The 16,782-nt window shown below is 42.9% G+C and overlaps 1 protein-coding gene across 8 annotated transcripts in view; it reads left to right on the forward strand.

The window, feature by feature from the left end:
• Positions 1 to 16,782, forward strand: part of GPM6B (glycoprotein M6B) — a 108,235-nt gene that overhangs the window by 83,139 nt on the left and 8,314 nt on the right. For 4 of the 8 annotated variants that reach the window (XM_065677438.1, XM_065677434.1, XM_065677437.1 and 1 more), the window contains exons 2-3: positions 10,901 to 11,087; positions 14,216 to 14,372. In XM_065677438.1, the coding sequence (XP_065533510.1) occupies positions 10,901 to 11,087; positions 14,216 to 14,372 (344 nt within the window). Of the gene's footprint in view, positions 1 to 342; positions 463 to 3,129; positions 3,199 to 10,900; positions 11,088 to 14,215; positions 14,373 to 16,782 lie in introns of those variants that run through there. The other 4 variants (XM_065677432.1, XM_065677431.1, XM_065677433.1 and 1 more) reach the window with 2 other exon arrangements.

The raw sequence follows: 16,782 nt of genomic DNA on the forward strand, positions 1-16,782 counted from the left end.
CATGACTTTGTCTTCCTTTACTTCTGGTACAGCACTTTTCACCATGGACAAAGAGAAAGAGATGTGGGAGTGGGTGGGAGGAACGAATAACGAGTCCTTCCTTACATGTTTAATTCAAATACTAGCTGGAGTTTTAGCTATTCAACCTTTCTTAACACCTGTGTTAGCATTTCCCTGTTGATCGTCCGTCTCAACCCTTCCCTTGGTTTGTAAGCTTGTGTTGTTTCACTTCTGAAACTACAGTGTTTTTTTCTGGGCTCTTAGTTTTTAAAGTTAAATGATTGAAAGTACTGAGCTAAAACTCGCTGGTGACACTGACTTTTTACCACCTAAAATTGGCAGTGATCACCAGACCAGAAATGGAAATTGGCAGGTACCACTGGATGTACAAGAGTTCAAGGCCACACCGGTACCATCATGTGCCAGCATTGAGAGGCAATATTAGTCCTTTGGGGATTCAAGGTAAATAAAGGGCTGGGTGAAAGGGAAATGGAGAGTTCAGAAATGGTAGTAGCATAATCCTAACGCTTTGCACTAGTCCTAACAATTTAAGATAAATGTCCTTCTATTTTTCTTGTCTTGTTTGTTAAGGCTGTAAAGAGTCCAGTTCTTCCATTTGAATACTTACCCTAAACTTAAATTTGGTTGTTAATGCTTGAAAGACAGTAATGTGTGGTGAGGGACACCTCACTTTTAACTGTGCTGCCCGATTGCTTCAAAACTGTTTACAGATGAGATGGTGTAGTATGGGTTTTGTATGCCAATGAGTCTACCAAATTCGTCAGTCACAACTGCAATAGTTGATACTAAATTGACACACAGTACATCTGACTTACTGGTCTGCTGCAGTACACTTCCTAGGAAATGTTCTGTGATTTTGTTTGTGTTTTTCCCTTGCTAGAAGCAGTAAGTGTCTATGTCAGAATCTAAAGGAGGAATCCAGCTGAAGCTTTAAAAATGGTTTGGCAATTCCACATTCCTGCTCTTTCAATATCTGGCTTGAGACCTCAAAAAGATCCTGCTTTGTTTTCCTGAAGCTTTATTTTAATACTTCAGGAGGAATTTAGTTTTGAAGCATCTCAGAAAGACACCTGAAGTCAAGCACATGATTGATTGCATTGGAAAATTCCAGTCTGAGAGTTAGCACAGCGAAGGATATAAATGCTCAGAGACAGTGTTTGCAGCTAGCTCTGACCAGCAATCCTCTTCCCTTGATGGAGCTGATTGAAGCCTGCTTGACAGCTTGTTTACTGGAGGTGTCTGCCTCCGCATTAGAGATTTAACAGCAGTTGCAGGGAAATGTTCACCAAAGCTTGCTGCCTCATCCTTCACCTTTCCATTATATTTGCACACTTTTGTTCTTTGGGATTCAAATGTTTATATATTTTAGAATGGCTTTTTTTTTTCTCCTTCTGATACTTAGGTTGCAATTCATGATCTCAGTCTTCAATATTCTTTTTAGACATATTTTATGACAAATTGCCTGGCTGCCAAAAGACATTCCAAACTTCAGATCAGTGCACATAGCATACTTTATACACAGCAGAAATGCTTCAGGAAGGAGCAATAGGTTAAGAATGGTGCTTCCTGGGCTGTAGAGGACATGGAGGGAGCAGTCAGGTCCCTGGTTATCAATGTGTTCTGCCTCTTCATCTGTCCTAGTGATGAGACACGTCCATATGTGCTGGCACAGATGAGCCAGGACACAGAGGAGACTCATAGCCTTCTGTTGCAGCAGCTGGGAGTCTGGCACCTCAAATGGTGCTAGAGACCCTTGTTTAGGTAACCAAACCCTATTCAGGCTGCCTTGGGAATCTTCCTGAAGTAACATGCAGGTAAATGTGGTGCCTGTCATGGATAAGTTGAAAAAGGGGTTAAAAAAACCCACTAACAAAGCCCAGAAATGCTAATTCAAAGGGAAGGTCCTTTAAATGGCTGCACTTAAATTAAAACGTTTTTAGACAGTGATGAAACAGATTTTGAATAAGACTAATCTACCAGTGATGGATTAACCACAGTGAAAATATTGGTCTTTGCTCCTTTCCCTTAGATTGGAGGGAAAATGTTGCTTCAGTCACAACACAAGTCACAGCTCTAACACGTCTCCCTTCAGTACTGGTGTACAGCTTCCCGCTGCTGGGTTGCACTGCCTACTGTGCTGAGATAAACTCTCCATTTCTCTGACAAGCCACATTATTTCTTGGTTGCCTTTGCAGTATGGATATTTTTACTTTGCCTCCTCTGTCAGTGTCTGAATGGACATCACTAGGAGAGCACCCTTCTGGCAGTTCTCATGGCATCCATCTCTTCTCTCAGGGCCTCCATATATGACACGATCTCCCCCATTTTAAGCTTTATGCAGCACTTGAGCTATGAGGGAAGAGTCAGCGTGGGATATTCGCTGTGGTGCTGGAGCTAAGACATCCCCAGAACACCTGCAAGCTTAATGAGCCTTTCAAAATGCCTAAAACAATTTTTTCCCAGGAAGCAAAGTACCATCTTTTACTTAACCAAGAGAAACTTAGCAATGGTTGTTTAACATGAGCTTAGCTCTGGGCACTCTTCCAGGCTGGGTGGGTGTTGTTTGCTTTATGGGAATCTTTTTTTTTTTTTTTTGTTCTTCTTTTTATTTCCCTTGACTTGTCTCCCCCAGATGCTGGGAGGTGTTTCAGCTGCTTTGTGAGCACACTGAAGGCATATGTGGAGTATCTCACTGAAACAGCCTGCTCCCTTAATGAAGCAAGCTTACATTTTGAAAACGGTGTGGTTGTGGCTCAACTGGAGAAATGCCTGCATGAAAGCTCTTGCAAGGCAAAAGATTTCTGCAGTTGTGGTTCAAGTTTCTTATTGCTCCTCTAGTTCCATAGTTGAGTAAATGTCTGAGAAGACCTTGGCATCTTCAGTTGTCTCTGAAATGGAGAATTTACCTTCCAAATCTTATACCCACCAGGCTGAATTTCTGTGTGTCCCCCCCCCGGCCAGGTTTTGGCCCTTAGCTCTAGGGAGAGACAGGTTGTGTTTCTGTTTGCTTCTTTGTAGCTAGGGAGGAGTCAACTGGAGAAGCGGTCCATAGCAGTGACTGAAATCCAGTGTGGCTAAAGTCTTGCTTTCCTGCTGAGTTCTGAAGGTTGATGGAGAGTGAGGTGAGTTACAGCTGCCAGAAAGGTGGAGCTAAGAGTCTCAACTCCAGTTTTCCAGGTAAGATACTCACCTTTGATTAAAGTCAGCTTTAAAAATTATGTCAACCAAGTACAGGTGGCTCTGGAGGATGGTTGAATCAAGAAAACCCAAATGTCCTTACAGAAGGTTTCACAGAACTGCTGCAGTAGCTCAGGGGACTGAAATGCTTAAGGGCTTTTGTACTGCCCCCAGTGAGCTTGTCTAGGCTTTCAGGCATTTGACTATCTTTGGCAGTCTGCCCATTGCTTCATCTATTGTACCTCTTTGGCTTGAGTTTGTCCAAAATTATCACCTGGACTGGCATCTACTGATGCAGCAGTTCTTGCATGTTGAGCCTGCAGCATGTTTCTGCAAGAAGGAAGGGAGGGAGGTCAGGGTAAGGGCACTAAGGAGGAATGTCTTCAGGCACGTTTTACAGTGAGTTGTTGCTATGTCATCTGAGAGTTACAGACACAGTTTGGAGCAGCAGCTGCCCTTGCTGGTGCAATGTGTTTGAACTTTGAGCTCTGTGTGTCAATGAGCTCTTCCACATGCTCCGGCTGTGCAAAAGTCCCAAGGGTTATTTTGCATAGTAAAACAGTAGAATGAGTCTCCAGGAGGAATAATGCCAAAACTTATATGAGTACTGCTTGAGCCATCCCTTACATGAGAAGTCTCTTTTTGAATCACCATTTTTTTTTTTTCTGTGCAGTAGTAGCTTACAGCTAAAAGGTCTTGATCCATAAGGATTCCCTTATAAATATGATTCAACTAAGGCCTCTCCCAAAGTATAAATTAGGTATTTTTATTCTGCTGTGGTTTCCACTTTTTCATAGGCCAAAAGTAAAACAGACAAAACATGAATTAAAACTTAAGTTCTGCCTGACCTTTGTCCAAGAGCTGGAGAAGAGCAATTCTCTTGTCCCACTGTCTCATGGGGCAGCAGTGTTCTCGCCATGCAGGTCTGACTCCTTGCTCTCACTCAGCAAACGCCTGATATGGGCACTTGCAGTAAGCATGGATGGAGTGGTTCATCTTTCATAGATTGCACTGCCTGAAAAAGATGCCTTCAGAACACCTGTGAGCTTAATGAGCCTTACAGAGGCTGGGAATGATATAGATGGGGAGTGTGTGCATTCATTTCAGTGAATTTGAAGAAGATGAATTAGAAAAAGCCTGTGAAAGGCAATGCAGATTATCTGTCCTCACATGAAACAGGTTTGATTCCTACAGTGGGAATGTTTTTCGGATTTTTTTTAAGAAGTCTGGTTTGGACCTGAGATTTGAAGAAGAATGGGGCTTATGTGTACAGCTGTCTTCTTTCTGTCCTTTAACAGCATCCAGAAGAGACAAATCCTGCCTTGGTAAAACATTTTCTGCAATCTGGAGGTCATGTTTTCATTAGTGAGAGGAAAATTTAAATTGCCTTTTGCTGTTGATGAACATTGATAACCTCTGTCAGGGGTATTTGGGTTGTGGGTTTTTTTGTTCCTAGTGTGTAGCCATTCTCCCGGGTTTTCTGCACTGGTTCCACCACAGGAAGCATGAGCTAGGATTTATAGTTCTCTGCTATGCTAAAGTATGGAAGCTTCTAAAGAAATTTAAAGATGGCAGTTGTAAACCTGGGAAAAGAAAATAAATACATTCTCAGAAGTGGGGACCTAGCTGCAGTGCAGTGCTGAAACCACATCTGTCATATATGTATCAAGAATATCTGAAGAGGTTACCATTAATGTTGAAAACATTCAGAAAGGATCTGCTTGTTCTTTAAGTAGCTCTTAAATATTACTGGTTGGGTTGAGACTTACTGGATGGATCAGACTTACTGCAGGTCTCATTTCTTTTCACTTGGATGAATCATCTTGTGCTAGCCACTGTGATGGATGAGAGTGGTTGTCTTGCTGGACTTCAGGTCTGATCCTTGGTGGCAGCCCTGATGGCTGTGGTCTCCAAAGGTCATGTCTTCTCCATCACGGATACTGTACTGGCTAGGAAGGAGAATTTATTGACTAACAACTGGAAGAGCGGGATGTGAATGCAGGGTGGGGGGAGATTATCGATCTTTCTAGACCAAAGTACCCTTGCATTAAGTTTTCTGGCTCTCATGAACAGTTCATTTTTAGTATAAGTTAATTTCACAACTTCCGATTTGGGAAGGGCAAAAGGGCAAAATTAAGAGAAGCTGAACTTGAAGCTATCTGTGGAAGATCTTTAAGAGGTTTGTGGGAGGAAAATAAAGGAGTTTCTCTATGTGAGCTCATTACTTATTTAGTCTGTTTAATGTACTTAATCCAAAAGTGTGTGGTGGGTGAGCATTTACTGCAATTAATTATAGAGGTTTTAGCTTTGTGTCATGTTCTGGAAATCAACAACATTTAAGATGAACAGGAACAGGTAAGGATAGAGCTTCAACGAAGACTTCCAAGTGATTTAACACACAGCCTTTTTATCTTAGTGCCCCTGTTAATGCAGGGAAATAAATTTGTCACATGCTTTAAACTCACCCATGTAAAATTACAGGTTTTATCTTATTGCACTGTTGCCACTGACCCTTGGCTGCTGGTGTGGGTGATAAATGTGGGAAGTTATTTTACTGCCAGGTGGTGGCTTATTCTCGCACAGGGAAGAAGGAGGTAAATTCTGGTTTTGCTTCTGAGATATTAGTGTATTGTTGCATCCCTCACCACTTCCCCTGTAGCTGTCGGTCATGCTGTAAGGTATGAAAATGTACATCCTAGCATGCATAAGCCATTCATAATGGAGATTTAAAAAAATACAGTCAGTGGCAGAAAGTAAAATGAGCATTTGCTTTCACTGACTTACAGTTCATTTTCTGACAAAGATCCATGGTGGTTTAGGACTCCAATGCTATTATGCAGTCTTGGTATTGAATAATCTTCAGCACTGGGGAAATGGGAGGTGAATCTGAAGTGCTGACCTCTCACATTTATTTGTGAATTGGGAATAATGCTCCCAACACCAGGCTCCTGTGGGTATGTAATAATGAGCCTGATTTACATGTGATGACTGCATTTAAGATGCTATCTAGTGCTTTAATTTAAGGTATTATCTAGTGCTTTTCCTTTCCTTGGGTCTTTTGCAACATTCTCTTTGTCACAGCAGTTTTTTCCACATGCGCTCCCTGCGCTGTGGTGCTGAAGCCAACAGAGATCTTGGTTCTGTGGTGGAACATGTCATGTAATTTCTACCACATGTTAACTGAGCAAGGGTCCAACATGACAGGATTTCTAGAAATGCATTACATGATTACAGAAAGAGATGAGAAAAAAAATGGTGCTTATTGCGTCATCTTTCAGAACAGCAAGGTTGATTTATGGGAGGGAAACAAATGGAACTTCTAAGGGAAAGAGAGCTGGAACTAACTCTGAAAATGGCTATGGGAGCCTGGAGGTTTAGATCCTTGAAACTGAGCGGTTTTCAAACCTCTTTTCAGGCTTTATTCCTTGTTTTTTTTGTTCCACAGTAACCTTGACTATGAGATCAATGATTCATACCTGAGATACACTGAGGGACTAATTCAACCTACGAGGAGTTTGGGATGTTCAAGGACAGGCTGGTTTTCTGTCCAGGAGGTGTGGACACTCCCTCCTTGCTTCATGCTTTCCATGCTTTGCTTTGAGGGATGGCTTTGCGATGGCTTTGTCTATCTCAGCTTTTGAAGTCTGGCTTTGGTTCACAGAGTGTGAACTTCCTAGAACAAGCCCTGGGAATACTTGGGACAGCTACCTGATCCCATTGCATTGTCCTTTGTAATTTCTGAAGCACAGAATTGACCTTAGTAGGATGAGTTAGAGTCGGAGAATTGCCCTTTTTTAAGACCATTTTCCATTAATTCTGCATTACCTTGCTTCTGTGAGTTTAAATCTTAAAGCCGTACTTAAAGTATCAAAGAAGGTTTAGCCACACAATTGCCATTTGACATGGGAAATTGAATGGCTAAGCCCCTGCATATATGCAATAGCCTGTACACTGCTGGGTAGGTTGTATAATTATTCTTCATACATTAAGCAACCAATTGCCCGTTTGTGTACATATGTAGGTTCATCCTTTACCAATTTCCTGTGACTGATAGTTTCCAGGAGATTAAAAGAATAGGCGGTTCCTGTTTTTTCTCCTCTCTTTATTTTTGTCCTTTAGCAAGAATATTTGTGTGTGTGTGTGTGTGTGTGTGTGTGTTTAAGAGCATTCATTCCCGAGAGAATAATCTCAGTCCTTGTTTTAGCTGGCCTCCTTCTGAGAGTGTGTTAAATCTGTAGCCAAGATCACAGGCAGCTCTGGGCAAATCATTGGGCTGTTATTAACCTGCCTCCATGGCAACTGCTGCTCGCCAGCCTGAGGACAAAAAATGTTTTTATTCTGCTGAGTTGCACAAAAGGTTCTAGTGATGCCTTGCACAAAATGGCCATTGAAAGGGGAGATGCAGTGATGTGTGTTTGTGCTGTACAGTTTCATGTTTAAATCGTTCTACACTGTTGCATTGGAAGTGGATGTACAGCTGAAAAGTTCAGCATGTTGGCCATATGGAAAGGAAAAATTAGCAGAAAATTTGGACTAAACTTATTTTAATACTGCTTATTTTTGTCAGCTGGAGTTCACAGGCCTCCAGCCTGCAGTTGTCATCAGTGCATTAGCAAGTTATTTTGTGAACTAGGCAAACATCATCATGGGTTTTCAGTTGTATGGTATGAAGATACTTGCTGACTTGGGGTTACAGAGATCAGGTTTCCTGGAAAGCTTTAATTTTTTTCAGCAATCCTTCGATTTGTTTCAGCATTTTTTTGGGAAGCTTGGTAAACACATAGAAGTGCTTCATGAGCTTCAAATTTTAGCTGGTTTTGAAAGCTGCTCTTGGCAGTACTGTTTTAGGCTTGCTTTAAAACAAGATTATAAACCCAGCTATACTGCTCAGGCTAGGCATGAATTTAAGCTGCTCATAAAGAGTGTTCACAGTGGGAGCTGTTGGGGTCTGGCAGCCTCAGCATCATGAAGAGGTTGTGTCATGCAGTTAGTTACCCTCTGGAAGGAAGCTGTGCAGCTCTGCTGTCTATCTGGGTGCAGAATGACTATGTATGGATGCATGCTGTCTCTCAGAAATGTACTGGTTTGGGATGCTTCCTGTGCTTGCCAACTAGCAGCCTACTATTTCCCCATGAACTGGAGTCCCTCTGCTTCCTGCTTTAGGCATGCTGCAAAAGTGAGTAGTTTCCGCAGCTCTGCATTTGAGCAGTTTTCTGTGCCTTACCCAAAATAGTGTGGTTGCTTTAGACACCTCTCAGGTCATCCCTTGGCCATCATCTGCACTGATAAAATGAAGGCCACCTAAATATTGTAATGCTTTTTCACTTCAGCTATTAAAGACAACACGAAGTGTATGGTCACAAAGTCGCTTTGTGCAGCTGCATGGCGCCGGGTGATGAGAGGAGCTTTGCCACTGTTGGGTTGTGTTTAAGGGTCTGTGGATTAGTGGCAGATGTTGTCATGTCTTTGGGTAAGGGGTCTAGCAAATTGTGCAGGGTGAGTTCTGCCAGTGGCCTGGAAAACTGGCTGTGCAGTGTAGGGTGTTAATCATCAGTCCTGGGTCTACACCGATATTTAGTTTTGTCATGCAGGCTGCTCCCGTTTTCTGAAACCATCAGCTTTTCTTTCAGACCTTGACAGTCCCTTGGCTTTGCTTCCAGCTGTTTTTCTTTCCTGTCTTTGATGGGATCCTTCTGCAAAGCAATCTGTGGATCAGCATGATTAGGTTCTCCTCCACACCAAGCAACGATCTGGCATTCAGTCACTCTCCTTTAGGAGTGTGGCTCGAAAGTCTATTTGTTTTGTGCTGGGCTGTGGCCCAGAGCGTTGCCTGCTGGGTGAGAGTGTGGTTGCTCTTAGATAATCCTTCACTGCTAATCCTGTGCCAGGTGCAAGCATTCCTTGGATTAACTCTTGGAGGTTTGGGCCTGACCCGGGAGCAGATGCTGGGGAGGCGAGCCAGCCTCACAATGTATGGCTGCTGTTGCATGTGGCTTGTAAGCTGCGCTCAGGCAGATTCCCCAAAGCAGAGTGTTGCTTTGCAAGCTCTGGTGTCTGAAGTCATCTCTGGATCTCTGTGGTAAAATGAACCCCGGAGATGATTTCCTCTGATAGCATGCATTTGGATTTTGTTTGCGCTGTCACTGCTAAGCTGCAGTGTTTGTTCATTTGGCACTATTTTTGCATGAAGATAGCTCCTACTGAATGGACTCCAGCTGTGGGCTTGACTATAAAATCTTCCCAGGCTTGTTTCTAGACAATTAAATCTTATTTGCAGTTAGTGAAGTGGCATTTCATAAGTCATTTTGGTGGTGATAGCTGCTTAAGCCTGACCAGGACGCTTGCTAGTGACTCTCTAAAAGAAGAGTTTCCCACTTGTGAAACAAGAAAGCTTTCAATTATCGGATGCATATTATTCCCCAGTGTTCCACGGAAGTGCCTGCTCTGCAACTCATTCATTAGTGGGAAAGGGAGGGGGGATAAAAATAAACTTGCCTCATGTGGTGGATGGAAACTTGCTGATCTTTGTGAAGAGTTTTGGGGGTGGGAAGATGTGATGTGATGTACATGCTCACCAGCTGTCTCCTTGCCTTCAAAAGCTTTGTCCATCTAGCGCCTTCCCAGAGAAGCAGTGGGCTGTTCCTGCGACGTGCAATGCTGGTCACTCCATTAAGCATTGTCTTAATGGCTTGTGTTTTGCGCAGTTGTACGAAATGCACATTAATGGAGACAGCTTAATGCCATCACCCTGAAGTAATGAATTGGTATGGATTGCCATTACCATTATAGTGCAGTTAAAAGCTGCGTTTGTTTCCAATTTGCATTTCCCAGCCCTGCAAGCAGATGGGTTTTCAGGCCACACGGTTGGAAGGAACCTGGCAATTCAGCTGCAACCTCCTGATTGCAGTGTTTGTGAAACAGCAGTTTGAAGGAGGAGGGATGGTGATTTGATAACTCAGACTGCTTAAACGATACATTTCATTAAAACTATGATTATGCTACTGCAGACTGTATTCAGGGATCACTGAAAATCTAGTGTATCCTATAAAGCTGGAAATGTACTGTCTGTGTAACACAGCTGCATCTCACTGCTCTCAGTATAAATTGCTACTCCTTGATTCCCATTCAATTTTTCAGTTGTTAAAATAGCTGTATCCCTATAACCTCATATAGATTTATACAAAAAGATGCTTGGGAGCCATGGGAGAGTGTAAGGTGGCTAAGTTTTGCAGACTTAAATATGTTTCTCTTCCAAGTGCAAAAGGCACTTTCCAAAAGGCTGTATTGTCTTGAGTATTTGCTTCTCTGGCTTCCTGAATGGTGCCAGTGTAGCTGGTGCTGCTGCAATTAGTAATGCTGAAACATGGTGAGCTCTGTGTGAGCAGCTGAGTTGCAATGGATCTCTTTAGACAAGCGATTTTTTAACTTTTTCCATTTCATAGGCTGTCTCATCGATCTCTTGATCCTGTAAAGATAGGAGCACTCAGCACACTTTCTGGGCATTGAGTCCACACCAACAGATCTGTAGGTCACTGCTTTAGAGGGTGATGTTGTCTTGCAACACCTATAGATTTTTGCTTAGCGTGTCAATGCCTGGGCCTTTTAGCCCGTGTGGCTTTTACCAAGCGGAGGACGGATGTTCTTTTCCTCATAATTTGCTTTTTGCTTATAATGTTTCTTCTGCTTTCTCTCTTCTGCTTAGGTTGCTTTGAATGTTGCATTAAGTGCCTAGGAGGAGTGCCATATGCTTCACTCGTGGCAACCATTCTCTGCTTCTCGGGGGTTGCGTTGTTTTGTGGCTGCGGCCATGTGGCGCTCACGGGAACTGTGTCTATCCTGGAGCAGCACTTCTCCACGACTGCCAGTGACCATGCTTTGCTGAGTGAAGTGTAAGTATGCCTCCCATTTCCATTATTCCTCGTAATACCCTCGTTCTGTATGGGTACAAATGGATTCAAACCCCAGTCTCCATCCCTGAGTATTAGGTTTCTTATTTGTCCAAAGTGCTCAGTGTCTTCTTGGTGTTCCCACACAAAGAAAGAACCAGAGTGTGTATCCTGCTTAACCTGTTTATATTGTGACCAACACTGTTTAATATCTTCATCAATGCCATAAGCAGTGGGATCGAGTGCAGCCACCCTCAGCAGGTTTGTAGATGACACCATGACGAGTGGTGCAGTTATTTCACTTGAGGGAGTGCCATCCAGAGTTCACTCTGAATGCCATTGGCAGGGACCTTGACAGCCTTGAGGAGTGGGGCCCTGCAAACCTCATGAGGGTTGACAAGGCCAAGTGCAAGGTCCTGCACCTGAGTCAGGGCAATGCCCAGTGCAGACTGGGGGATGAAGGGGTTGAGAGCAGCCATGTGGAGAAGGACTTGGGGACACTGGTGGATGAAAATTCAGACATGAGCTGACAGTCTGTGCTCACAGCCCAAAAAGCCAACTGTATCCTGGGCTTCATCAAAAGGAACATGAGCAGAAGGTCAAGAGAGGTGATTCTCACCCTCCACTCTGCTCTCATGATTCCTCACCTGGAGTCCTGTGTTCAGCTCTGGGGTTCCCACATAAAAAGAACATGGACTTGTTAGAGCAAGTCCAGAGAAGGAACATAAAGATAGTCAGAGGGCGAGAATACCTGTCCTATGGAGGCAGGCTGAGAGAGCTGGGCTTGTTCAGTGTGGAGAAGGGAAGGTTCCACAGAGACCATATAGCAGCCATCTAGTACTTAAAGGGGGCCCATAAGAAAGAAGGAGAAATGCTTTTCATCAAGGCTTGTAGTAACAGAACAGGGGTAACAATTCTAATCTGAAAGAGGGTAGATTTATTGTGAAATATCTGGGGCTTTTGTGCTCCTGAGGCTTCTCCATGAAACCAGGGTGAGGCCTGGAGGCCTGCATCAGGGTCTGCATTCAAGCACGCAGCCCCATTGGCATGAGTCTCTCTCCCCTTGGCACTGAGGGTTGTGGGGGTCCCAGGTTCTGGGCTGATGGTCTGAACACAATGGGTCTTGTGTGGCCCCTCCAGTTGAACAGCCAGAGTGTGAAAAGGCTTTTGTGTGATGGCACTGAGGAAGTTTGCACACGTTGTGATTCATGACAACTGCACACCAGTGTTGAGATGCTGACTGGATCTAGGTTCATCATCTTGCCTGCACCAGCACCAGCCACAGGCAGAGTGCACAGCCAGCCACAGGCAGTGGGACAGCGTGAAGGAGGGCAGCCAAAACCTGAAAGCCATCTGAAGGCTCTGGGAGGGGTCCCTGTGCAGGCCACTTGCATCTGTGATAAGGGGGCCTACGTGGTGCACACTGCGTTTTGTGCAGAGGGATGCACTGGCAGCAAACAAGGCACGCATGCTTTGCTTACCTGCCCTTAAGACCCAGCTTTTAGGACGTTATTTGAAGACTTTGCTATCAGGGTCCAGCTTGACATGCTTTATTCTCATGTGTTTCTTTTTCTTTTCTTTACTTGCATCACTGCTTCTATATGCCTGCAGACATAGACCTGCCGGTTTGCATGTGCAACTGACCCCTTCCCATCTCCTGGGATCACTGGCATCAGTCTTGCAGCACCATTTCAGGGCTTCCCTGCCTTGCAGCACCCTCTTGTCCGGGCCTGCCACGTGGACTGAACCCTGCCAAGGTCCCCCATCCCAGCACTGCCCACCCGTACACCCTGAGACTGGGTACTGCGTCCACAGCTCCAGTGCATGAGCCATGAGAACCCTGCAGTTAGCCACAAAATTTAGCAAATGGCCATTCTTCAGCAACCAAGTAACGAAAACACCCTGTTCTCATATCAGTCTTCATTTAAGCAAAATAGAAATCGCCAAGGCAGCCATAAAAGGCAGCGACTTTAAGATTTTTGGACTGTTCTTGACAATTATTTCTTGTCAAAGACAGCATCATCACCCAGGGAAACGTGTCATTCCTACCAAAGCAGCTGAGGTCTTGGACTTGCTAGAGGCCTAGCAAGAAAGGCAAGGGAGGTGATAATAAGGGGCAAATAATTTAGGGCCACAGAGACATAAAATAAATTAAACTATACTAGTAAGGCACCCTTTGGAACAGATTTTTTAAAACTGGTTTTCATGTTATTAATTTCCAGTAACATGCATTGAGTTTCTCCTAGAGTGTTAATGATGGTGAAATGAATTCTGCTGTATTCTCTCAAATCTTGACTTGATTTTTTCATGCTTTACAGCACAGGTGCAACAGATTTATCCTGTTATTTTTAATCAGTTTGGAAAACAAGCATAACACTTCCCACATATAATTTTAAATGAGCAAGATCTTATTTTGGTACAAGGGATGTGCTATCTGTCTGGATAACATTCAACTATATAAATGGTAGTCATTAAATTAAGCTAAAACATGCAGATGCTCCTTGGAGATCTATGTTAGCAGCTACTTAGTGGAGAGTGGTAAGACATCTGAGGAAAAATATATTTATCCTTAGAAAACTGGCAGCATGGATTTATAAAATTAACCTCTCTGTTCTTTGAATAGCTTCATCCAAAATAGCCATCCCAAATTACTTTTAAGAAGGCACAAGTTCTGGAGAAGTTGTGCGAATAACAAAGTATGACTTTCAGAGGCCAAAAGTGGTGTGTGGAAGATCTGACGTTCTGGTCCTCCAAAACAATTAGCTTCAGATACTGAATCTGATTGAAAATATTTAGAAATTGCTCTTTCCATTTACCTATTCTAGACATAACAGAGTCATTGCAGGTAGTAGATCTTTAAGGAATTGTGAACTTTTTCAAGTAATATCTGAAGGAGTGCTTATACCATGTGCCCCAAGCATGTACAAGGCTAATGCACATTAGTATTGCTTACCCGTAGAACTGGGATAGTCATGCTGGCCTCTTTTGCAGTCTGCTTGCTTAAAATGCATTAAGGAGCCTTGGACTGTATTTCTGGAAAAGGAGTTGTCTTACACCTGTTATGACGTGGGAGGACTGACTGTGTTTTTATAGGAGTGCAATCTAATTACATCTTTTCTTTTCCATTTTAGGATTCAGCTAATGCAGTATGTAATTTATGGCATTGCATCATTTTTCTTCTTATACGGAATAATCCTTTTGGCAGAAGGTTTTTATACAACAAGTGCTGTGAAGGAGCTGCATGGAGAGTTCAAAACAACAGCTTGTGGCCGCTGCATCAGTGGAATGGTAAGCAGCATCAGAAATGAGAACAGTAGTCCTCAGCCAAAACCTGTTGAGCTTGGTTTGACTCCTGTCTTTCTGAACAACAGTATATTGCTGCCTTCTTTGTTTAACTCCTTATGGGTGGTCAGAGTCAATCCCTGTTGCTGGTCCTTCCTTGAGCTCCAAAGCTGCTTGGTCAAATCCAAGTTCTGCAGGTGTACTGTCAGGGTGCTACCATGGCCTCTCATGTCATAAAGCTGAACCCACTGATCTGGAGACTGCTGATTTTAAAACAACATGAGACAAACTGAAGTTTGTGCTTTTAAACATGGAGCACACTAGTGATGCTTGAAGGCTGACTGTAAAATAGATGTGGTCTGCAGAGCTATTTAAATAGCAAACAGTAAATGTAAATGACTTCTACAGTCAATTCTGCTTGTGGATGTCTGGATCCTTCAGACAAACAGTAATGAATGAAGCTTCACAACATCTTTGCACTTGAATCAAGTATTGCTGTCTTCCGTTTGCAGATGGCAAAAGGCAGAGGTGAATGCTCCATGTCTGGCAGTGTTCAAGGCCAGGTTGGACAGGGCTTTGAGAAAACCGCTGTAGTGAAAGGTGTCCCTGCCTGTGGCAGGGGGGTTGGAACCAGATGAGCTTAAGGTTCTTTCAAACCCAAACTATTCAATGATTCTATGATAGATATAACAGGGAGCCTTTCTTGCAAAGCTGAAACACTTAAAGCCTTAAAGTTACAATCCGTCTTCCCTTCAATATACTTCTGTATGAGAACAAAATTTTGAACAAAGTTTAACTAAAAATAAAACTTCAGATTCTCCCCCACATTGCCCCCCAGGGCGCACTCTGCAAGAACAGAAAACATAACCATGTTTCTGAGACAGGATTTCAAAGCTATTTCTGAAAATCTGAATTCAAAGCTTGCAGTTATGGAGGAAGCTAAGCAGTATGACAGATCGCCCACGGGAAAGTGTGGGTGAAAAGAGAAGAGGCTTTTGATGTGATTGTTGCATTTTAATATACAATCTATATCCTGTACTTTAAAAATATGTACTTTCAGCTGGTTAAATACAAAAGAAATGCATGTTTATTTTCAAGAGGGTTAACAATTTTTCCCCTGTGCTGTTGGGTAGTTACTGAATTTTCCAGGAGCTAATAAAAAGAAGACATACAATCATTTTCCAGTCAAGCAGCTATTAACTTACTTTTTTTTTTTCTCCTAGCAAGTATGATCTTCACTGAGGAGCAAAATTAGATCTATTGCAGTGTTTTCCAGAGATCCAAACTATAGTAGAAACATACACATATGTGCATCTAATTACTGCAGAGAATTGCTTGTGAAGCTGAGTAGCTGCAGGCACGTGATTGTCAGCTGCTTACACAAATACCAGCGTGACACATAGAAATATGGCAGGAAAAATGTATCTTCATGTTTGCCCATATTTGTCCACACAAGTGAAGGAGAGAATTTAGCAGCTGAATAATTGCTTGGAGCTCTGGTTAGACACATTAGTGTTAGTGGTGACAGTCATGGCGTAAAAATGCCTGTATGCTGCTGTGTAGTGGTAGAGCTGCTTAAAACACCAGGGTCAGAACAAGATTTGCAAGGAGATAAAATACCTTAACAGAATGTTGGGCACAGCTGGGTATGGACAACAAACTTTTAGATATACAGTAATTATTTTATTTATATTTTTTTTTTATTAGCTTTTTCCTCCTTTAATCTACTCCTGTCTCTGTTACATTACTGAGGTCCTGAAAGGCTGTCCCTTCCATCTTGCATAAGCTTATAGCAGAAGACAGACTTCCAGCTTCCATAAATCATTTGTTTTGGCTGTGGTAATGCAAAATAGCCATTTCCCACAGTTATCACATTAAATGTGAGAATGAGTTTGTGTTTTCCTTGCTATTTTAGGAGTTAAAGGCTTTACGTTCTTCCTTGCATGAACACTTCCACATACATGCATGCAAACATACTCATCATAAAATGTGGATCTATAAAAATCCTGTAAACTGATCCATTTATCCAAAATCCAAAGAGAGAATTCTCAATTCTCACGTAAAACACACAGGTCTGGTGTGTGGCACTATCTAATATGAAATAGGGTATTTCAGTTCAGCTGTGTATGAATTAAAGGCTAGCTGGGTTATTTGTGTGCCTTAGTTTGCAAGCTCTCCCACCTCCCCACACACACCACCTTCACTGACTGTAAAGCCTCACCAATTGCTCAACCTTTGCTGTAATGTTTGCAGTATTGTTCAGCACATCTGGACAAAAACCTGTGCGGATGTGAACTTCCACCACTGCAGCATTAGTTCAGTCTGTCATTTCTGGGTGAGGCTGAGAGAACCTTCTCCCACATCAGAGCCTTTTCCATCCTCACTGTTGTTCTCTGGCACACAAGTTTTAAGTAAG

The sequence above is a fragment of the Lathamus discolor genome, chromosome 4, assembly GCF_037157495.1.
Source record: "Lathamus discolor isolate bLatDis1 chromosome 4, bLatDis1.hap1, whole genome shotgun sequence".
NCBI lineage: Eukaryota > Metazoa > Chordata > Aves > Psittaciformes > Psittacidae > Lathamus > Lathamus discolor.